At 49.3% G+C, this 23,982-nt stretch overlaps 1 protein-coding gene across 4 annotated transcripts in view; it reads right to left on the bottom strand.

Annotated features, from left to right (window-relative positions):
• ISA3 (isoamylase 3) overlaps positions 1-23,982 on the bottom strand; it is a 241,525-nt gene that overhangs the window by 46,710 nt on the left and 170,833 nt on the right. For 2 of the 4 annotated variants that reach the window (XR_015541293.1, XM_087376756.1), the window contains exons 19-21: positions 21,789-21,868; positions 21,575-21,697; positions 21,384-21,470 (exon numbers count right to left, since the gene is read on the bottom strand). Coding sequence is in view for 2 of the 4 variants with exons in the window: in XM_087376756.1 (XP_087232882.1) it covers positions 21,384-21,470; positions 21,575-21,697; positions 21,789-21,868 (290 nt within the window). In the remaining 2 variants the exon portion in view is untranslated. Of the gene's footprint in view, positions 1-21,383; positions 21,483-21,574; positions 21,698-21,788; positions 21,869-23,982 lie in introns of all 4 variants that reach the window. The other 2 variants (XR_015541294.1, XM_087376757.1) reach the window with 2 other exon arrangements.

The following is a 23,982-nucleotide window of genomic DNA, read 5'->3' as shown; positions in this document are numbered from 1 at the left end:
CTATCACATTCTCTAAAGACGAGTTGCAGCAGCTCAGGAAGGATGTAGAGATTGAGTGCTCTACCACTTTGTTAGCACGCATCTTCGGGTCTCACCCTTCCAGATCCCAAGCCAGAGACTGGATGCTTGCGGCTCTCCCCCCAGACCTCGCTCCTCGATTGGTAGATGTTCGCCTTCTGGGACGAGGTTTCTTCCAGGTTGTTTTTGACACTCCAGAGGCTGCGAGCACTGTGCTCAAGGCCGAGCTTTTACACCTGGGACACAGGAAGATCTTCTTTGAAGCCTTTCACCTTGGTTTCGACCCAGTTGAGGCAGATAAGAAATTCTTTTCGCTCTTCATCAGGTTCCCCGGGCTTCCCCAGGTCTACTATCGACTTCTTTATGTTATTGGGGAGCATTTTGGCGTAGTTGCTGAGATCCCACCCCTCCCTGGGTTGCCATTGACTGCAGCAGAGGCAACCAAGGCTGATGGGGTTCCTAGAGTTAGGGTCCTTTGCAAGGATCCTAACCTCGAGATGGACCACGTCATGATACAGCGCCCGGATGGTTCCTTTTTTCGCCAGAGAGTGGAGATTTCAGGCAGACAGGACCAGTGCAGGATTTGCAGGACCTCGGGACACTTTGCCAGGGATTGTCCCAGAAAGAAGAAAAGGCCTAAGAAGACCTCTGGTACAGCTACCGCCTCAGGGCATCGACAGGGGGGACAGGGGGGGAGATTAGACCCGGCACTTGCCCCTCGACCTCGACAGAGGGGTGGTACAGGTCCAGCTCCTGCTCCTCATTCTTCACGTGGCGGTCCTGCTCAGTCAGGTGGTGGTACAGGTCCAGTACCTATTCCTCGGCCTCACCAGGGGGGTGGTACAGGTCCTGCTCCTCGACCCCCACCTCCCTCAGGCACACGTGACGCTTTACAGTGGGTTCCAGTACGTGTGCAGGTCCCTCCTTCAGTTCACGAGGGTACCTTAGTAGATTCTGCTTCACCTCGAGCTGTCCTTCCTGTCTCACCTTGCACAGTCCGAGACGCTGAAGCTTCGACCTCCTCCCCAGTTGCAGCTTCTTCCTTAGATCCAGCACTGCCAGATGTTCCTCTTGAGGACGGAGAGATTTCCGCGGCTGGGCAGACACCGGGTAGAGAGCCTTCCTCACTCCCTCCCTTGGACAGGGGGAAGGGGATAGCTTACACTGTTGATCCTCTTCCCTCACAAGGGATCCTTCGTACTCCGGTGTTTGGATTGCTCCACAGGAACTCATTTTCAGCCTTGGCAGAGAGTTCAGATTTCCCAGAGGAGGAGTTTGTTCCCGCTACTTTTGGGGAGCCAGTGGTTGGATTTCCTATTGACAGGGCTTCTTCTTCAGGTGCCAGGATTCTTTCCCCTATTGACTTTCCTCCACTGGGTTCCTTCCCTCCATCCAGGAGGTCTTCCCCTGTTGAGGGGTTTGTTTCCGCCACTAGGTCGGGTAAGGTGTTCCACTCTACATCCTCCCGTCGATGAGGATTATCAGTTGGAACATACAGGGCCTAGGTGGCGTCCCACATCGCCGCCGCAGACAGCTGATCCGGGATCAGCTTCATCCAGGTGTTACTGGTGGTCCCATTGATATATTATTTATTCAAGAGCACAAGCTGGATTATAGAGATTGTGCCAAGTCAGGCAAGTTGCTCTCAGGACATACTTTTTGGTCGCCTGCATTAGGCACTAGGGGAGGCACTTCTATTTCAGTTTCGCAGTCGGTTCTCCCCTTAGTTGTTGGGCACGGAGTCATTATCCCCTCTAGAGCTCAGTGGATTATTCTCTTGATTGGAGGGCGTAAGGTTGGCTTCCTCAACCTATATGCCTCCAACATTAGAGGGGAACGTGTCCTTATGTGGAAGACTTTGCTCTCCTGGGCCCCCATTGTGGATTCTTGGGTGATTGGAGGTGACTTTAACATGGTCGAGTTACCTTCAGACAAAAAAGGGGGTAGAGAAGGCGGACTTCACTCTTTGGAGAGAGCAGCTTGGGATGCCTTCCTTTTCCATTTCTGTGGCAGAGATACTTGGTGTGATGATGCCTTTCTTATTCAGCCACAGTCCCTCCTGTTCTCTTGGTCGAACAGGAGGCAACAGATGCCTATTCATGCACGCATTGACAGATTTTATGTAGATGACTGGGCACTTGACAGAGGGGGATCGGTATGCATTGCTGCAGGGGTTTCCACCTCAGACCATTTCCCTGTTGTTTTGGCTATCTCAGAGCCTCACTTGAGAGGCCGATCAGCCAGCATCAGGATCCCAGATGCCTTTTACACAGAGGAGGACCTTACAGAGGCAGCCCTACGGGTATGGTTTGCTCATGTCCAGGGAGGGCAGCCACATCCTTCACATTTAGCCGCTGCCCTCTCTGGTATTAGTGACTTTTACTGCTCAGTTGCTTCTACCAGGAGACGAGATATTCTCAGACGTGAGATTGGTGTTCGCCAGCAGTTAGCAGCTTTGCAGAGGGAAGAGCAGAAACGGCCTTCAGATGCTTGGATTCAGGAGCGCCTTGCTGCAGCGAGGGCTCACTTGCAGTTATTGCTTGATCAGAGAGCAGAGTATGCCTTTCATGCACGGGAGTCCTGGATTCAGATGGGTGGTAGAGTCAATAAACACTTCTTCTCTACTCTTGGCCCTAGACATAGTAGAGAGAGTGTATCTCAGCTTATTGACTCACATGGGGTTTTACAGACAGAGCCAGATGACGTCTTACGCATAGCTTCAGATTTCTATGCCACCCTCCTTACTGCTGATCCTGAGACACACGATATAGAGGATGCTAGACAGGCTATTTGGCAGAGTATCCCAGTGTTGGTGAATCCGGATTTGCATGTTCTACTTGACGCACCTTTCACCAACACAGAGTTCAGGACTGCACTTTCAGCCCTTCACAAGGGCAAGTGCCCAGGTTTAGATGGCCTCACTCCGTCTTTTTTCATTGCATTTTGGGATATGATTGGAGACTATATTACTTCAGCCATGCAGGCCATTTGGGACTCTGGCGAGATGCCTGAATCGCTTACAGAGGGCCTCATCCACCTTATCCCAAAAGGAGGTAGCAGAAATTTATTGTCCCAGTGGAGGCCTATCACACTTCTGGGGACTTGTTACAAGATTCTGGCCAAGGCTATCAGCCTCCGATTGCAGCCACTTCTCCCTGATCTTATCCACGACACTCAGACGGGATTTGTGCATGGCAGAAGTATTTTTGATAACATTTTTTCTTTCTGGGAAGCTTCAGAGTGGGCCGTGCAGAGTGGCCAGAATCTTGCCATTCTACTGTTGGATTTTGAAAAAGCTTATGACAGAGTAGATTGGAGTTTTTTGGAGGGCACCCTACTACGCTTTGGATTCACTGATGTTTGGATCAGAGGTGTTTCCTCTTTGTACAGATCAGCCCATAGCCAGGTACTTATTGGTGGGGTAAGGGGTGAGAGATTTCAGATTTCGAGATCAGTCCGTCAGGGATGCCCCCTTGCTCCTTTCCTTTTTTTATTCGTGGCCGAAGCTATGAGCATCTATGTTAGATCTCAAGCTGACATCTTTGGGCTGAGACTTCCTATCAGAAGAGAAGAGGAGCTGCTTGACAGTGAGTTGGCTGATGACACAGCGATTTATTTGGATGCCTCTCCACAGACATTGACTTCTTTCAGGACAGCATTGGATTTATTTTGCTTGGCGGCAGGGGCGCAGATAAATTGGCATAAATCCAATGGCTTTTGGATCAGTGATGAGGACACTCCAGTTTGGGGACTTGACATAGGGTTCACTTGGGTTCAGAGGGGTGTGCCTATCAGGTATTTGGGCTGCCAGGTCGGCTTGGGTATTTCTACCACGCAGCAGTTTGCTCCCATGTTGGAGAGCATCAGAAGGAAGCTTCTCTTTTGGAGCTCAGCCAAGCTGGATCTTGCCTCTAGAGTTGTGGTGGTCAACCAGGTCCTTTTGGCCACGGCCTGGTTTATTTGTTCATGTTGGTGCCGTTCTAGGGACTGCATCATTCAGCTCAGAAGACCGATCAGGAACTTTCTCTGGAGTGGGCTTGATGGCACAGCAGATGCCTTAGCCAGGGTGGCTTGGGAGACCCTCATCCTCCCTACACAGGATGGGGGTCTCAATATTATTGATCCAGATTTACAGTGCAGAGCCTTACTTTGCAAGATAGTGGTGCGAGGACTTATGCCAGGACAGGAACCGTGGAAGGACTTTCTTATCAGCAGCATACAGAGGTGCACACCTTCCTCAGGAGGAGACTGGATGAGCAGTGTTAGATGGATTTTCACCTCAGCACACCTCAGATCACCTTCATCCCCTCTCATGGTTGCCATTCTGAAAGCTTGGGCTAGTTTCAGAAGCTCTCTTCGGAGGATTCCTCCTTCCTCCCGGGAAGAGATTGATAGGCAGCCCATCATGTGGAACGACAGTATTTTAGATGATCGTGGCAGACCACTGGGTGCCTCACTCTACATGCAGTGGGCCAGGTGGGAGAGGGGACCTGCTTCTTCTTTGGGATCTTGGAAAGCCTTCCGTAGGCTTCCAGAGGAAACCAAGTCAGGGTTGATAGGACATCTCAGAGGGAGTGCAGGGAGGATCTTGCAGATTGAGTCAGCCCTTCCAGAGGCTTGGATAGACACAGATGATATGCCTCTCACTACCTCCACTTGGGCAGGTACTTTCTCGAGAGGCGGGGTTCCACTTCAGGTCTTAGCCTTCCGAGGTGCACAGGAGGATGCTTTGGTTTTCAGTGTCCAGGATGGTGGCAGATTGCTCAGATCTACAGATGATATATTGCTTGAGTCTGCTTTTCAGCCTATCAGGGTCGTAGGCCTTTTGATGCAGGGATCAGATTCAGAGTGGTTCTTAGACCCTGACCCCCAGTTACTCTCCACCGGGTCTTGGAGACTTTGGCTCTATGGAGGAGTTCCCATCAGGTATTTACAGTGGGACCCCGGAGAGTGGGAGTGGATTGACGCGGGGCATCGAGAGAAGACCATCCCCTTCTTTCGTTACACGGTCAGTAATGCCAGGAGATTTCAGCTCAGTAGTAGAGGTTGGAGACCCTCCAGAGTTCCTCATTGGGAGACTTTTGGTATTACTGCGGATCAGCAGAGGTACTTCTGGAGGAGGCTCTGGAAATCCCACAGGAATAGAAAGATCACTATCTTCTTTTGGCTTTCTATTCATGGAGGGATTGCAGTGAACCTTTGGAGGTCCAGATTCGGAGCCGACCCTACTTGCCCTCGTTGCCTTTCTGCTTCGGAGTCTATTCAGCATTGCTTATGGGATTGCAGACAGGCGAGATTGATTTGGATGGGGATAGCCAGGATCTTCAGTCACTTTGCCCATTCCCCACTCTTTATGACTTGGGGCTCGGTGGCTTGGCTTTCTCTTACAGGACCTCAGGTTTTCTATGAGGGACTTGACTCCTCCCGGGCCATTTCAGTTCGACATCATCGGGTTGAGCTCTGCTCGTTGGATGTGGTTACACACCGTCCTTTTACAGCTGTACATGCCTCTGTGGATACTTCTTGGGAGATTATAGCGAGCATAGCAGCCTGGCATATCTGGAGATCCAGATGCACAGAGGCTATGGAGGGTACTCAGGTTCATCCCTCGCACACATTGGCTAGTATCTGGACAGACATCGTACACACTCTGATGGCCGTATGGACGGGTATGCAGGGGGACTCCCGTGCAGCCTCAGCTAGGAGGGCTTCTTTCTTCAGGGAATGGAAGGATTCTCCTTTCTTCTCTGAATCTACTACAGGGTTGAGATGGCACTTTCAGCCTCAGCCTTGGTTTCTTTCCACCTCACTCTGAGGGGGTTTCTTATTATCCTCATGATTTCATGATGTATTCCGCTTTGAGCTTGCTCTCGCGGGTTTTTGTTCTTACTTAATAGAAGTCTTTTTCATGGAAAAAAAAAAAAAAACATGGTCAGAGGTCGCCTGAACTGTGGTGATGACTGCATCGGTGAAAGTGGTAGGGGGTGAAGACGAAACAGCTGCAGTCCTGCGTAACAATACACCTGTCGAGGAAGTCCTGGGTACAACAGTCGTCGTCACGGGTACAACAGGAGGTGTACCTGGTGCAATCCCTGGAGAAGCCTGGACAAGTGTGACTGATGGAGAGGCAAGTCCTGGCACGGGCACGACTGATGGAGATACAAGACATGTCACTGGTGGTAACCCTGGGGCACTGGTAACGGAATATACTGAAGAAGCTCCGGTGCAGACTTCATGAAGTGGCGCTCGCCGAGGTGTCCTCCTGAGCGAAAGAGGAGAAGAGGCAGTCCCGGGAGAAGGAACACTAGAAGTGACAGTAAACGATGTGGAAAAGGGGGTGATAGAAGGGGAGAGAGATGATGAAGGGAGGCGACCTGTGACAATGGAAGGAGGGTTGGCCTTCCACTGATGAAGTAAGAAGGTGAGGTGGGGCCCACAAGTACAGGTATATGTGCCCCGACGCTTGCAAACTGTGTTACGAAAGGCAGAGTAGAAGAGTGAGGCAAAATCATAGGGAGTGACCGAGAGAATGGAGTCTAAGGCAGAATGGATCGCCTTGGTGATGAAGAAGTGGCCTGGGGCAGAGTAGAAGTGTGTGAACAAATACCTCGCTAAAAGCGCCTCTCGGCTGTTTCCCTCGAGAACTTTCTTGCACTCATGTCCTCTGCGATGAGTTTTACAGGTAGACAAGAAGGACAGGAATGTGGGTGAGCCGGTGTGAGGTGGCAAAAAGGGAAGTGTGGGAAGACGGAGATATGTGGATACGAGACTAGGAGTGAACATGTGACGGGAATTCAAGAACCCGAATGTGTCTGTTGCAAAGTCATAAGACTGAATGAACGCAGTACACATTTGGACATCCACCGGGGGAAGTGTGACATCATCAAACTCCACGAGAGACATGCAGGCTATCTCATCAGGTGACAAGATGCTAGACAGCTTGAGTGTGGGATCGAGGAAAGGTTTGAAAACCACCCGAATGATCGAGGAGGATGAAGCTGGGGGTGGAAGATCACAAGCCGTACTTTGTGGGGCCAAATCACCGCCACCGTTACTGTGACCACTGTGCCCACTGGATGCCTTGGATGGTGTTTTGATTGTACCTGTGGGGGGCAGATAGTCAGAGCCTCCATGATCTGAATCAGAGGAACTCGAAAAGGGGGATAGCTCCTCATCCGATATGATAGTGATCCTGTCGGAGGGAGGTGAATCTGCAACTGCTCGAGGTCGTTTCGAAGTGCTTTGTGGTGTAGACCCGGCATCCAGGTCATCAGTGGTGCGCTTGCCAAGTGATGCCATGGAAGATGGTCCCGATCCTGTCGTGTGGCCTGCTCGAGCCCGATGGAAGTCAACGAATAAAGTATCGCGGGGTAATCTGGGTTTGTACTTGTGGCGAGAGGCACGGGTAGGCATGAACGATGGCGTCGTATGGAGAGGAAAAGAGTACGGAGGGGGTGTCGATGTCGAGGTCTAGAGAGGCAAGGAGGAAGGAGGAGGTGTTGATGTCGAGGTTAAGCCCGGAATCTGCTACGAGAGAATACTTTAGCAGATCCACCAGTGCAGGCCCATGCTTCGATGGAGAGGAAAAGAGTGAGGAAGGGGTGTCGGTGGAGAGGGAGAGTAAAAGGACGGATGTAGACTAGGGGGAGGAGGGGGGCTGGAGCTAGGAGGGGAGAGGGGGAGATGCAGAGGGTGTAGGGAGGAGAAGGGGGAGAGCTGCGCAGGAGAGGGGGACGTAGGCAGGTAGAGGGAGAGGGGGGAAGGGGCTGCGCAGGAAGGAGGGGGAGAAGCAGGGTGGTGAGGAGAGGAAGAGAGGGGGGGGCTGTTGCGCAGGAGGGGAGGGGGCAGGTAGAGGGAGAGGAGGGAGGTGCTGCGCAGGAAGGAGGGGGAGAAGCAGGGTGGTGAGGAGAGGAAGAGAGGGGGGGGCTGTTGCGCAGGAGGGGAGGGGGCAGGTAGAGGGAGAGGAGGGAGGTGCTGCGCAGGAAGGAGGGGGAGAAGCAGGGTGGTGAGGAGAGGAAGAGAGGGGGGGGCTGTTGCGCAGGAGGGGAGGGGGCAGGTAGAGGGAGAGGAGGGAGGTGCTGCGCAGGAAGGAGGGGGAGAAGCAGGGTGGTGAGGAGAGGAAGAGAGGGGGGGGCTGTTGCGCAGGAGGGGAGAGGGCAGGTAGAGGGAGAGGAGGGAGGTGCTGCACAGGAAGGAGGGGGAGAAGCAGGGTGGTGAGGAGAGGAAGAGAGGGGGGGGCTGTTGCGCAGGAGGGGAGGGGCAGGTAGAGGGAGAGGAGGGAGGTGCTGCGCAGGAAGGAGGGGGAGAAGCAGGGTGGTGAGGAGAGGAAGAGAGGGGGGGGCTGTTGCGCAGGAGGGAAGAGGGCAGGTAGGGGCGGGGTGGCGGGTAGTAGAGGGAGAGAAGGGGAGGAGAGGGAGCTGCGTGGAGAGGGAGCGAGCTGGTTGCCAAGGAGAGGAGAGTTGGGAGGAGGATAGTTGGCCACCCAACTAGTGCGCTTGTGAGTGTGGTATGTAAAGGGTGGAGAAACCAATGGAGGGGAGAGAAAGCCAGAAAGCAAATCCGCCAAACTTAACCTTATCCACCAAAAATAGCATATCCACTAAATTTAGCATATTCGTCAAATTTAGCTTATTGCCAAATTTAGCATATCTGCCACATTTAGCTAAGTGCCAAAAATAGGTGGGACGTGCATCAGGATGATGGAAGATGGAAGAGAAAGAGATGAGTGTGACAAAAGTGGAAAGAGAAAGTATTTGTAAGAGGGAGGTAGGGGTTTGGTCATAGGGTGGAAAGAGAAGGTGTTTGTAAGAGGGAGGTGGAGAGTTGGACATAGGGTGGAAAGAGAAGGGTTTTGTAAGAGAGAGGTAGGGGGTGGGACATAGGGTGGAAAGAGAAGGTGTTTGTAAGAGAGAGGTAGAACTTGGACAGAGGGTGGAAAGAGAAGAGTTTTGTAAGAGAGAGGTAGAATTTGGACAGGGGGTGGAAAGAGAAGGGTTTTGTAAGAGAGAGGTAGGGGCTTTGACATAGGGTGGAAAGAGAAGGTGTTCTGTAAGAGGGAGGTGAGGGTGGGACATAGGGTGGAAAGAGAAGGTGTTTGTAAGAGAGAGGTAGAACTTGGACAAAGGGTGGAAAGAGAAGAGTTTTGTAAGAGAGAGGTAGAATTTGGACAGAGGGTGGAAAGAGAAGGTGTTTGTAAGAAAGAGGTAGAAGTTGGACATAGGGTGGAAAGAGAAGGTTTTTGTAAGAGAGAGGTAGGGAGTTGGACGGAGGGTGGAAAGAGAAGGTGTTTGTAAGAGAGAGGTAGAAGTTGGACATAGGGTGGAAAGAGAAGGTGTTTGTAAGAGAGAGGTAGGGAGTTGGACAGAGGGTGGAAAGAGAAGGTGTTTGTAAGAGAGAGGTAGAAGTTGGACATAGGGTGGAAAGAGAAGATGTTTGTAAGAGAGAGGTAGGGAGTTGGGGACAGAGGGTGGAAAGAGAAGGTGTTTGTAAGAGAGAGGTAGAAGTTGGACATAGGGTGGAAAGAGAAGGTTTTTGTAAGAGAGAGGTAGGGAGTTGGACAGAGGGTGGAAAGAGAAGGTGTTTGTAAGAGAGAGGTAGAAGTTGGACATAGGGTGGAAAGAGAAGGTGTTTGTAAGAGAGAGGTAGGGAGTTGGACAGAGGGTGGAAAGAGAAGGTGTTTGTAAGAGAGAGGTAGAACTTGGACAGAGGGTGGAAAGAGAAGGTGTTTGTAAGAGAGAGGTAGAACTTGGACAGAGGGTGGAAAGAGAAGAGTTTTGTAAGAGAGAGGTAGAAGTTGGACATAGGGTGGAAAGAGAAGGTTTTTGTAAGAGAGAGGTAGGGAGTTGGACAGAGGGTGGAAAGAGAAGGTGTTTGTAAGAGAGAGGTAAGGAGCTGGACAGAGGGTGGAAAGAGAAGGTTTTGTAAGAGAGAGGTAGAAGTTGGACATAGGGTGGAAAGAGAAGGTTTTTGTAAGAGAGAGGTAGGGAGTTGGACAGAGGGTGGAAAGAGAAGGTGTTTGTAAGAGAGAGGTAGAACTTGGACAGAGGGTGGAAAGAGAAGAGTTTTGTAAGAGAGAGGTAGAAGTTGGACATAGGGTGGAAAGAGAAGGTTTTTGTAAGAGAGAGGTAGGGAGTTGGACAGAGGGTGGAAAGAGAAGGACCCATTTAGAGAGAAAAATTGGCACCAAGGGCAGAGAGGAGGAGCCATGTAGAGAGAGAAAGTGGCACTAGGGGCAGAGAGGAGGACCCTTGTAGAAAGAGAAAGTGGCCCTCACTCAAAGGGAGAAGATGTCACCAGGAAGGAGAAGGATTAGGAGGGTGTTTTCTCATTGATCATGGTACCTCTTGATGCGTGACCCATTCACCGGGGCAGGTAGAAGTCTGCCTTCTAAAGTGGCCAAGTAGATTCCGCCACTTGGGATAAGCTTGGCAATGAGAAATGGACCTGTCCAACCACTCACAAACTTAGGTTTGTGTTTGAGAAACTTACTGGAATACAAGAGTACTAAATCTCCGACTTTGAAATCCCTTTTTCTGAGGTTCCGGTCATGCCAAGCTTTTTGTCGCTTCTGCCAAACTTCTTGAGCGAAAACTGCTTCACGTCGATGCTCTGCCAGTGCTTCCAAATCCCACAAGCGTTCCATTGTGCAGGCTTCAAGGTTGTCATTTTTGTCTGGAAGAATCCTGTGAGTGTCAAGATGAAATTCATAAGGCATAACGGCCTCCAGTCCATAGACAAGCTCGAAGGGTGAATACCCAGTACTCGCCTTGTAAGCCGTTCGATAGGCGAATAAAGCAGCTGGAAGTACGTCGTCCCAATCGGCTAGAGAATTTAGGCAGAGTCGATGCACGATCCCGCACATTGTGCGATTTGAGCTCTCAGCTAGACCATTGGCACGTGGGTAATAGGGAGATGAAAATTTGTGAACTATTTGAAGCAGGTGAACTAGTGCAGCAATGGTGTCATCTAGGAAGTGAGACCCTCTATCACTTATCAACTCAACAGGACAACCAAACCGAGAGATGATCTGGTCATATAGAAATGTGGCTACTACCTGGGCTGTACAGTTCTTCTTGACTGCCTTGGCTTCGACCCATTTGGTTCCATAGTCGGTGGCAAGCAGAGCATACTTGTTCCCTCGGCGTGTGGCAGGAGAGATGGGTCCAATGAAATCCAATCCCCAGCGATAGAAGGGAGGCACCGGAGTGAATGGTTTGAGAGGGAGGTACTCACGCCTCGTAGGCTTGGGGCCCGCTCGTTGACATGAATCACATCTGGTCACATGAACATGGCAGTCGCGGAAGAGCTTGGGCCACCAGAACCCTGCTCGCATGATCTTACGAGCAGTAGCATCTGAGGCCATATGCCCTCCACCTATGCCAGCATGTGCCTCTTTAAGAATGGATTGTGTCTCATGTGGAAGCACACACCGTCTTAGGATCTGATCCTTCCCAAGCTTGTACAATTGACCTGCAATCAACTTAAAAGGAGCAGCTTGAAGGATCCGTTTGCGTTTCTCTGTTGGAGTTAATCCTGGAGGAAAGCCACCTGTAGTCAAGAGGTGTACGATGTTGACATACCATGGTGGAAAGCAGTCCACCGCAAATAGGCATTCATCAGGTAGTTCTGTTATTCCGAACAAGCCCGCATCGGGTAAGTCATCGGTGATACCACTGGCTGGTTCCCCGGAATGTAACCTAGACAAGTGGTCTGCAGGTTGATGCAGTCTCCCAGCCCTCACCACAATGTCGAATTCAAATTCTTGAAAGAGAAGAATCCATCTGCTTATCCGGCCACCAAGAGTAGGCTTATTCAATAAATACTTAAGAGCTTGATGATCAGTGATGATCACAAACTTGTTGCCCAAGAGGTAGTGACGATACTTGGTCATGGCATAAACCATGCCGAGGCCCTCCCTTTCTGTGGTACTGTAATTGCGTTCTGCTCCATTGAGTTGTCGACTCGCGAAGTAGATGGGCAAATCAATCTTAGTATCCTGGTTAGGTTGAGCCAGTATAGCACCTACTGCCCACCCACTAGCATCCACATGGACATGAAAAATTACATCCCAATCAGGCTGCCTGAGGATGGGGGCCTTCACGAGGCGATGCTTCAGATCATCAAAGGCTAGTTGTTGTGGGGTGGCCCAGACAAACGATCGGTCTTGATGTAGGAGTTCTGTCAGTGCAATAGCAATGTCGGCATAGAAACGTATGAACCTTCTGTAATATCCTACATGCCCTAAGAAGGACTTCACCTCTTTGGGTGTACGAGGGATGGGCAATGAGATGATCACCTCTACCTTTGCGGGATCCGTGGTCATGCCCTCAGCAGAAACAATATGACCAAGGAGAACACCTCGGAGTGCGAGAAAGAAACATTTGTCAGGGTTCAAACACAAGCGCACTTCTCTGCACTTATCAAAGACCCATCTCAACTTATGTAGATGATCATTTTGTATGGCCGGATCAAGATGGGAGGCCGATTTACCATTAAAAACAGAGAAGTCATCTAGAAATACCTCAAGAAACTTACCGATATTCTCTTGAAAGAGTTTGGTTACAAGTCGTTGAAAGGTTGCAGGGGCATTACATAGTCCAAAGGGCATCATTCGGTAGGCGTATGTTCCCCATTGAGTGACAAAGGTAGTCTTGGGCTGATCCTGTTCTTTCACTCGAACTTGGTTGTACCCGCTATATCCATCCATGAATGAGTATAAAGCATGTCCTGCCACTGTCTCCAACCCTCTATCTGTGAAAGGAAGAGGGAACCTATCACGTCGTGTTGCAGCATTCAAACTCCGATAGTCAACACATATTCTAAGTTTGCCGGTCTCTCTTTTGGGTACAATGACAATTCCACTGACCCAATCGGAGTAATCCACTGGGTATATTAATCCTGCTTGCTCCATTTTCTGTATATCTGTTTGGACTGCCTTGCCGTAGTTGGGATTCATGCGGTATGGACCTTTAATCACAGGGTTTGCATCGGGATATAAGTCGATGCTATGCTCCATGAAATCAGCGGGCACCCCCTTCAGATCCTTGTAGGACCAAGCAAAGACATCCACAAATTCTTTAAAAAGGTCGGTGACTGCACCTAGAAGATAGTCATGTTCCCAGACCCAAGTGGCTAACTTCAAATGCCTGGGTTGGTCCTCACTTCCAATGTTGAGATACCGCCAGTTCCGTGCCTCATCAACAGGGGCAATGCATTGGGATGTTGAGGTACTTGGTTCACCCATTCTCAGTCCTGTATGTGCTAGAGTATCTTCAAGGGGAAAGTCCCCCTCCACTTCTCTCAACCAAGATGAGGGGTAAGTAACTGGGGGGTTCTCAGGCATTGACTGAGATGTAGAATCAGTAGATGTTGCAGATGTTGTGTGCCTTCGATGCCTCAGTGACTGTTTCAGCATGCCCCGGTAAGGTAAGCCTTCCACCTCATAAGTGGTTTCCGGACGGTCTTGAATTGAGGGGTGGTCGGCTTCTGATAAGAAAAGGTCAAGCAAAGTGAGATCGGCCATGTCCTCATCTCTGTATCCGGTATGCACCCTGGGTCCGCCCAAGACCTTAAGCTGTTGGTGGTGATTCTCCTCAAGTTCAGCAATGCCTATGTCACTTTCGTCTAAATCACTATCATCATCAGTCTCGTCTTCATTAGTGTTCCTGTTTTCTCTATCACCATCATTGCACTTAGCAGCACCATGGTTGTACACCGTAGTACCATGGTTGTGCACTGTAATACCATGATTGTACTCTGAAGTACCATTGGTGGGTTGTGCCCTACTAGCCTCGTCCCTAGTAGATCCTTCATTGTATCCTATAGTATTGTCAGCATCATTTTGACCAATGTCCTCCATGTAGGCCACTGGACGATCCTCAATGTTTACTACAGTACCATCATTGTCCTCAGTACGATCTGTGGTGTCCACTGTAGTACCCCTAGTGGCCATTCTCTTATACATGTGTGGACTATTGCAAAGTCCAAAGGGCATCCTTTCGTAAACTAGTTCAGCCAGACCCTGTCGTTCTGGGTGGAATTCTGATGCTGCAAGTAGGTGTTCTTCTTGATCTTCTTGTTGGCATAGTTCCACCATGTTGACCGCTAATGAGCCCAGGGCTCCCATCCAATCCAAAATGACAGCCTCCTCGTCTTCTTGATTAGCCCCCGATCCAACAAGTAGGTCAAACTTTCAAATCCTTCTAGGGTTGTCTCCTCATTGATACCTTGGTCACCACCCCTGGGCCAATCCCCACAGGCCCAATGCTCCTCTTCGACTCCGGCTTGTTCTTCAAAATCCTCCTCTCCTAGTTCTATTGGTATGTGCCTTGCCTGCCCTGTGACCATATCTATTTCGAGGGATGTCGATCCCAGGGGCAATCGAACTTCATCAGTTGACCAATCCTGAATGGCTTTTGAAGACCGCAACCATGGCCGACCAAGAAGTAGAGGGTAAGTTTGTTCATTTTCGGTCATATCAAGGACAACAAAATTGGAGAGAAAAGTTACTCCGCCAATCTTCATGTGAACACCTTTGACTGCACCCATTGGTTTTACTCTGCGTTGATCAGCCATGCGTACCTGAAAGTGAACATCACTTGTCAACTTCAACCCTAGTTTTTGGAGTGTACCTTTTGGCATAATGTTCACAGCCGCCCCACCATCGAGGAAGACGTCCTTCAGCTCCACTCCATGGATCTCCACGGTGAGCTTGGGACTTTGTTCACAAGTGAGGGCAGCGTAGGCAGAGAAGTGGTCCGGTGTGGACCCATGCTGAGCCGGTAATGTCTCTGGTGGTGGCCCACTCGGAGTAGATCCCTTGTGTCGATCTCCTAGGAGGCGATTCAGAAATGTAATAGTCTGATGCTTGATTTGGGGGGACAATAGGCAAAGTTGTCGTAGAGTGAGGTTGGGTTTGAAACTCATAAGATCTTCAAACAAGGAGTAGTGGTGGACACTAGCATTAGCCTTTTGCAACTTCATCCTCCTAGCCTCTGGCCGAGGGTCGAAGCTTACACGAGGATGTGGATGTAGGTCTGAACTGTGAGTCATTGTCTCCAGTGGTTTCTCTTCCATTACTCCTTTCCCTTTTTCCTAGGCAGAACTAGATCTTGTCCCCATAGCCTCTTCTCCGTTGAGTGCTGTTGAGGACAAAGTGAGAGGACCTACTCGTGCCTCCTTATCCCGGTACTGTCCGAGGGTTGTCACTTCTGTTGCAAACCTCACAGTTTTGGACTTGCGGGATGGAAGTTGAGGTGTGCTACCTTCATCTTCAGAACTTGTTTGAAGATCTCTCGTGACACCCTTTACTACCTCCTGATACCACAAAGGCATAGAGTGATCCCCCGAGGATGAGGCACTCCCAGAGTTAGTGGTTGACCTTAATGGTTGTGGGCCCTTCGAGTTTGTTTCTGAATCACTATTAGAAGCCAGCATGGGTGGTCTATTCCTGGGCGTACTGTGTACCTTGGAGGAGGAGAATGACCTCGGTGGGGGAACACTTGTCGAACTCATTGGTGCTGAGGTCTCCAGTGCTGACTCTGAGTCACCCTTACATTTGTCACCTTTTGTATGTGACCGTGTCACAGCGCCCAACACTGCACCAATCAAATGGGGATTGTTGCCCTCCCCCGCCACTACTACATCAACCATATTCACTTGGGATGCGGGTTCCACTCTTCTATTGGGACAATCTCTGGTGTAGTGGTCATTTGTGTTGCACTGTGTACAAGAGGGTCCCCCGAACGGCTGTGTACAATCATCTTGGTAGTGGCCGTACTCGCCACATCTGTAACACATGATGGGTCTTCTAAAGTTTGTACCCCTGCCTGCACCTCCGCGTCCACCTCTGAAACCACCCCTTCGACCGCGTTGATAAGAGGGTCCATAGCCACCTCCTGACATAGGTGGTTGGTACGGGGCATAGTATGGCTGAGGATAGAAATAAGGGGAACCAATTGAATTGGGGGCAGGAGCTTGGAGCAAAGGGGGAGTCGGAAGCAATGGAGGTGGCATGACAGGAGGAGGAGGTGACTCAGATGCTCGTGCAAGAGGGGGAGCAGGAGATACTTCTGCTGGACCAGAAGTTATGGGTACCGTTCTGTTGACTGCAGCAACCAGAGGTTCCCCCGAGGTATACTCTGGAAGAAGCTTCCTTAATCCTTTAAGGTACCTACACTCAGAGGCATCATGTCCATGGATCTCACAAAATGTACAAAATGAGGTAGAAGTAGGTACCTTTCGCTTGGAGGGGCACTCCCAGTAACCATGGTTAGAACCCTTGCATTCGGTGCACCAAAGGCCACTTCGAATTTGGGCCTCAAAGGACGACTGGCCATCCACCTTTATTCTATCTTTCAGGCCTTCTTTGATTTCTTCTAACTCCTTCTTGAGTTGCTGCCATGCGGATGATCCCTCCTCTCTTGGGAGTTGGGTGGTCGTATTCGTTGATGAGGCAAAGCTTAAGTGTGACCGTTCCATCTTGACAGCTTCTTTTAGGAAGTCTTGAAGTGAGGCATGTTCAGGGAGTTTATCCACCAACCTTATAGCAATGGAAGGGGGTAATGCTTTCAAAAACCATCCCTTCATAACAGCATCATTAGGTGGCACAGACATCTTTGCCGCCAAGACCCTCATCCTTGTGTACATCTCAGAGATGCTTTCTCCAGGCTTCATGGTGTCAGTGGACAACTCTTGGACAATCATGTGTTCGAATTTTTCCAACTTGAAAGTGCGTAAAAATTCCTCCCTTAGGTCTGTCCACGTCTGGAAGTGGTCCGGAGGAAATTGACTGTACCATACATCCGCTGCATCCTCCAATGACGAAGGAAAGATGTGAAGGAACGCATGCTCATTCTCCACACCTTTAGCTTTACATGCTGTGAGGAACTTCCTCACATGAGCTTCCGCATCCTCATGGAGGTGGCCTTTGAACTTTTGAGTCTTCACGTGGACCTTGTTGAGTAGCTCAAGAAGTCTAGCCCTGTCTGAGGGACTGAGAACGGCCATCCCCACCCGAGAGGTTGGAGAAGATGCAAGAGTTGGAGGGAGTCCCGATGGGGCTGTAATGAGTGTTGGTGTTCCCAAGGAGGAGACCACCCCGACAACTCCTCCTGTGGAGGACCACAATGGGGAAGTCACTACTGATGTAGTCATAGAGGGAGTGTACCCAGATGGTAGCGCGTAAGTGGGGGGTCTCGGTGTTGCAGAGGGAAAGGGTGAGAACATGGAAGATGTGGGGGTGAAAGAGGATGGGAGAGCATTTGGGAAAGAGAGGGACGGAGCTGAAGTCATGGATGAGTAGGCAGAAGGGAAGGAAGGAGGTGGTGGAAAAGGCAACACCGGTGTGGATGGAAAGGGAGATGAAACCATCGTGGCAGGTAAAGGCATGGCCGGAGCAAAAGTACCCCCCAATGGAATAGATGTAGAAGAAGGATTAGCTAGGAGCCTGGAGGTCGCAGCTTGTCCACAAGAGGTTGAGGCAGGAGCAGATGGAGTCACCACTCCGGTAGAAGAGGTGGTTGATGAAGACATCGTTGCAGGAAGAGAAGAGGGGCTTCCTTGACCTTGATGAGTTCCTGAGGAGCCCTCGTCCTTAGTACCCTCTTCTTTCACCTGTTCTCCGCTTTGCACTTCTTCTTCTCCGGAGTCCAGATCTGACCACCAGGGTCCCTGTTGATCCAAGTCAATGAGAGTGTCGATGAAGTTACTTGCTCTGGCTACTGCTCCAGTGGGTTCACTTTGTGCTCGAGTTGAGGGCTTCGCAAACTTACGTCGCACGTAATGCTTCTTGTACCTAGTTTGGTCTGCCGGAAGTCTTTTCTCCAGTACCTCCTAGTTCTCTCACTAGCTCCTTCAAAGGTTTCAGAACTACTCGGCATAAGACCTCTCTCTAGGACCCTAGATCACGACTTCTCTCGTGCTACTCAATACGAGCAGTGTCCCACCGTGATCGCCATAAACTGTTTGAGGGGAGGGGTTCCTATCCTTCCGGAGGTGTTACCGGAGGCCAAAGGCCACTGGTGTGAGAAGCATGAGTTGTGCAATGCTCTAATGCGATGGATCGTGCAGAGCGCACCGTGCAGTAGTGTGCGAGTGTCGTATGCTATACTGCAGTGAACGACGACGTACGAGTGCACTATGCTAAGTGACAATCACCGGTGAACTCCACAACATAAGCAAAATAAGAAAATCCTACACTGATGAACAATCCCCATATCCGGAAGAGACAAGAGAGATGAGAAAATGACCGAATTGGCCAATGTACATATCACTGGACGTGTCCCCAGGTCACAAGTCGCAAGTCACAAGAATACACAAGTCGCAAATCACCAGAATACACAGGTCTATCCCCATAGTAGACAAAGGGTACACACAAGTCTCTCACATTCGCTCCTTGGCGAGCTCGTAGCTCTAGCCTCTATCTCTCCTCACTCTCCTCCCTTTCGCTCCCCTGCCGAATGCCGAATGCCTTCTTTTCTCTCTCCCTTCTCCTTCATCCTCATCCCCCGCCTTGGAGGGTCCCTTCTTCGCTGAGAATCTCCCCTCTTTCTTCCCATTGGTCATCCTCTTATCTCCTTAGCTGTTGAGGATAGCCGTTGCACCACTGGCTCTCTTGATGGCTTCGGCGACTTCCTGACTCCCTGACTCGCCAGCCCGATGGTGTAAATTCTCCATGTGCAGGTGAGCTGGTTCACCGCACCTCTTGATGGCTTCGGCGACTTTCTGACTCCCTGACTCGCCAGCCCGATGGTGTAAATTCTCCATGTGCAGGTGAGCTGGTTCACCGCACCACTGCACCACTGTATCACTGAACCACTGTGTAATATAAATACTCCTGACTGCTCCATGTGCTAAGCTCACTCTCCATGTGCGCAGCTCTTGATGACCTGTGGTTGACATGTGTCGACCTGTGGTTGACCTGTGTCGTTGACCTGTGTCGACCTGTGGTTAACACGTGTCGACCTGTGGTTGACAGCCTCGGACAGTACTCCTGGATGAACCCGTGTGATCGCGTGGCTAACTTGTGTTGACACATGGTCAACAGATGTCGTCATGTGGTCAACGCCTGTCGACAGGTGGTCGTGTGATAAGGTAACACCCATGGTCACATTGTTCCATCAGACTCCTGAGACCACGTTCTAAAGATGCACTGCCTTCACACACGGGAGGCAGAGAAGGACCATCTCATCCATAGCCTAAGCCAAGAGATATTACAGCTTTGTGAGGAGTTGCAGCAACAGTGATAGCCCCACACAGTGGACCAATAGTTTAGGCAGTTGAGGCATAGGTAGCCACCATGCAGTCAGCCATTGCAGAGACTTCAAGGTGGGCGGATGTCGCGAAAGGGGAGTGTGCGAAGGCCACAATTTCAACCACCATCCTGGAGCAGCAATAGAGGGCCAGTAAGGCTCTCAATGTCAGCGTACGTGGCATCCCTCGCACTGATAGCACTCCTATGGATGATGTGATCGACTTCGTGAGTTCCATCCTGGGAGTTTAGGAGCATGCGATTCAGAGGCCTAGCACATAGGTCGGGACCCCAAATAAAAGAAGCCTCTCATCATTTGCTTCAGAGATGCCCAAGCCCGCCCAACGGCACTATGTAGAAGATCAGCCTTGCGTGCCAACCCAGAGATATACTTAGATGAAGACCTTACACCCCTACACGTGGGGGAGAGGCCTACGCTCATAAGGTAGCGGGATGTTGCCCGCAAGGAGGGGAAGTGGGTAGTAGTTCGAGAGGGGCAGCTTCTGATAGGTCCCCAATGGGCACTTGGTGCAAGGTCTATGAGATTCAGAGCACCGAGACCCTGCACTGCAATGTTTTGAATAGCAATGGTACTTTATGGTCAGACCCAGGGAATTTCTCAGAGTGTTACACAGGTCGAGACATAGCTTTTTACATAGAGACACACTAGAGTCTAGAGCACCCTTTGCCGATAGTCAATGCATACACATGGGAGGCAGCTTACAACGATGAGGCTAGGGAGACCGGCAGAGTTCGAGGATCGGGAGGAGTGGCAGTATATTTTGATCATCCCTTGTAGGGACGGTCTCCATTAAAAGATGAGACACACACCAAGTTATCTATGGGTTTGGATTCGACAGCCCCCTAAAAGGACCTCTTTATGACAGTTTTCTATTTCCCTCCGAAGTCTTCACATTTTGCCAAGGACCTACACGAGTAGGTTGAGACCTCACCATACGCAGCAGATCTCTTACAGTTACACATGTTTAGGACTAGTTTCTACAGAGACCACTGCCTGCAGATCACAGCTAAGGGCCATCGATCCACCAGGATACATACGCATCCACCTCCCTCACTCCTTGAGAATAACGATCAAACAGTTCCGTATTTCTTCGCACCGCCTCCGTATTGAGAGTGGTTGGGTAGAGGGCATACCCAGAGAGGGTCACATATGCACTCTTTGTGATCATCGGGAGATCAAGTCAGAGGAGCACTTTGCTTTCAGATGCCCTGTGTACTATGAGATCAGGTGTTGCTATCACTGCTCTTTAGGCATGGTTTTCGACCGTATCAGCCTCCTCTCCTACCCAGATCAGAGATGCTTGGCAGCCTTGATTCACGAGGCCATCCGACACAGGGAGTCATTACTCCGAACATGTAGGTGAGATCAAGGTACACAGCCAGACTCCTCTTAGAGCATGATACATTGAGTTTTTCCAACCACATAACACCGACCAATAGAACTTACAAAGATGACGGTGGAAGCTAGGACCCAAGCTAGAGATACAACATACTCACTAGCGATCTAAGGCACAGACCGTTTAGTGGACCATTCCTCCTTATCACTAGACACGAGAGACGAGCCACAAGGGTGACGGTGGTGGTGGTTCACAGGGCCTTAGCCAAGAGACCACAATGGGCTACGCATGCCGAAAGCCGCTAGCGTTCCATTTCTCTTTATGTCTTAGTGCCATTATGATCATGATTATGGACTTCCTTGTTGTACTCATCAGGGTGTTGATGCCCGCTTAGCTGCTCCACCCCTCAGATCATTGTATCAAGTTTCTTTTAGTCTCATAGACCCTTTCGTCTTCTGTGAAGACTTCTAATAAACTTTCTTTCTTTCTTTCTTTCTAAAAACTTTGTCGCTTACAGAACTACAACACAAATAAAGTCAAACAGCAAAATGACAAATTCATCAAGATGCATGATCAGGCGCCTGCATTTCTATCAATCATTTTCCTATAACAATTAAGTTCTAGAGGCCAGCAAGAAAATCGAAGTAGCAAGCACATCCAAATAAACAAGGGTTAAGTATTCCCATTTCAATATCCAACTGTAGCTTTGCACTGATGAGTAAGACATAATTCTTAAAAATGCTGGGACCAGTTCTTACATTGCTCAAGAAATCCTCACGCCCAAGAAGGGGATGCTGCCTGCGGAATCCTATGACTTTTGCAAAAAACCTGAAATGGCCGTCCATCTTTTCTTCTAGCTGGTAGTAGTAAGAGAAAGGACTGAATGAACAAAGGTCTGACAAAAAACTTGCAAATTTTTTGATGTAAAATTGCCTTTGTGAAAGGATACTTGCACAAAAGTAAAAACCTGCTTCCACTGAAAATGATTTATGAAGGTATCATGGCCATAGCTGTTGTTGTTCCCATATCGAGTATGAGCATATTCATCACCCATGAGAAACATTGGTGTACCCTGTGCCTCAAGACTAATATATTAGAAAAAAGTTATTGGCCTCACATAGGGAATACAACCTTGACTTTTAGCCTCTGCAAAGCAATTTCACCTGTGAAAGCATGAGGGCAAGATGAAAGTTCTTCATTTGACGTGAGCGCACTGATATCACACCAGGATCACTAGTTTCACCTGCAAGTCCAGTACCTCATTGTAAGTGTCAAAAAACTTTATCATTAGTGAGAAGTATACGCACTTGCAATAGAAAATGATAATTGAAACACTTGACAAAATGGCAAAGATAACATCTATAGAGTTGACCATAATATGAAGATGGACATCACAAGTGAATAGCAACATTAAAACGACACACCTAATATGAGAAAATAATTTTTCTCCATGCAACAGTGCTAGCCCCTTATAAAGAAAGAAACAAAGAAAGTTTATTAAATTCTTTGGAAGACCGATGGGTCTATGAGACTGTGAAAAACCTGATACAATGAGCTATGGTAGTGAAGCTACTAAACAAGCATCCATACCAATGCAGAATGCAAAAAACAAAATGGTAGTACTAAATCCTAAGTACAACATAGTCACATCTCAACTGTATATATCAATCTATCAATCTCAGCATCATCGTCGACATCATCATAACCATCATCATCATCATCATCATCAGTAGCAGGACATTAGGATGGATGAGGCTGTGGAAGTGGAGGCATGAGCTCAGCTAGAGCACTGACGTCCCCCCAAGGGTGCAATCCTGGTACGTCTCCTGGTCGTAGCTCTGGGTCTAACCAGGGCCACTATGACCCCCGTCGGTCGGGCTCCGACGCAAAACAAGGACGGGATGTCCCCAAGTATGATCTGTGAGTCAACCCTCTATCTGAGCTGTCGGGTCACGACCACGTTGAGGTCTCGTCTCGTGGGGGTCTATGTGATATGGCTGAAAGAACTCCGTGATAGAGCTCTGAGAGGTATCAGTCAGGGGAGAAGTCTGTGCTCCTGTCTCCATGCTCGGAGTATCCTATCTCGGTGTCTGAGCACCTCATGAATGAAACCAGCCAAACATCGTTGGTCTGGGAAGAAGAGGAAACGGGCCAAAACCCCATAACTGTCTCTGAAGAGGCAGTAGACACGCCCTCGGATCTCATAGTAAACAGGACATCTGAATATGAAACGCTCCTCCGTCTCAACCTCCTGCATGTTACATAGTGTGCATATGCGCCTCTCCCTGGATAACTGCTCTGCTCTGCCGCTCTCGATACGAAGTCTGTGAGAAGAGATCCAGAACTGCCCAAGAGAGATCCTCAGTGAGTGGGGTATGTGAATCTGCGTGTATCCTGGTGGATCAATAAAACCCTCCGCTGTGATATGTAAGAAATGATCTCTGTAGAAGCCCATCTTCAATGGAAGATCACTCGGGCCCAACCAAGTCCGGAATGTGTGTAGCTATAGTAGATCCTCCCGAATAACCTGGTTGACCTCGTGTGATAGGAGGGGAGAGAAAGGAGCATCCATGCTGTATTGGAAAGGAGGTAGTCTATCCATGTGGAGCCCTAGTCTTGCAAACCATCTCTCTGTGCGTGCATACCAACACCTCTGGTCTCCCCCTGCTCTGCAAGTGCCATAGAAGAGGACAGTGCTAGCCATGGTATCTTGCTATGTCCGGATGTGTAATCCCCATACTCCCTGACTCGGGGTAAGTCAAAACATCGAGCGACTGCGTTTGAGCGAGCCCAAAGTTCGAGCGATGCTTATGAGAAACTTTGTCTAAACCTTTAGGAGCAATAAATTTTTACTAAAAATGATTGAATCTACATGACACTATTACAGATTGTTTTTAATTATCTTTTGTATGATTCTTGGCAACTTACAAAGATTAAACTTACTATTGGATAACTCATAAATCCATGCAAGTCAGCAATCATTAAATGAATACCAAAGGAAAAATTCTTGGCAACATACAAAGAGAAAACCTATTATTCGATAAATAATAAATACATGCAAATCAGCAATCATTCAATAGATACAAAAGGGGAAATGCTACAATGTCTACACCTCGAGGTGATCACTCAGAATTATGTAAGGTAGTATGTGAGTTGAAGGGGTTTCTTTATTTTATGGAGTTACATACATGGCAACAATAGTCCTACCGATGATATAGAAGCTCCTCCTAGCAAAATCCCTCACAAACAGCTATTTGTAGCTCATCGATTTTTATGCTACCAACATGATTTGATCCATTTTGTACACAAAATGATCACATAAATAAAATGTTTAAACTATGGAGCTAATAAATTATT

Source organism: Dipteris shenzhenensis, chromosome 7, assembly GCF_047967505.1.
Source record: "Dipteris shenzhenensis isolate YYH24624 ecotype China chromosome 7, Dip_SZ_1.0, whole genome shotgun sequence".
Taxonomy (NCBI): domain Eukaryota; kingdom Viridiplantae; phylum Streptophyta; class Polypodiopsida; order Gleicheniales; family Dipteridaceae; genus Dipteris; species Dipteris shenzhenensis.
This window is presented reverse-complemented; position numbering and strand designations above follow the sequence as displayed.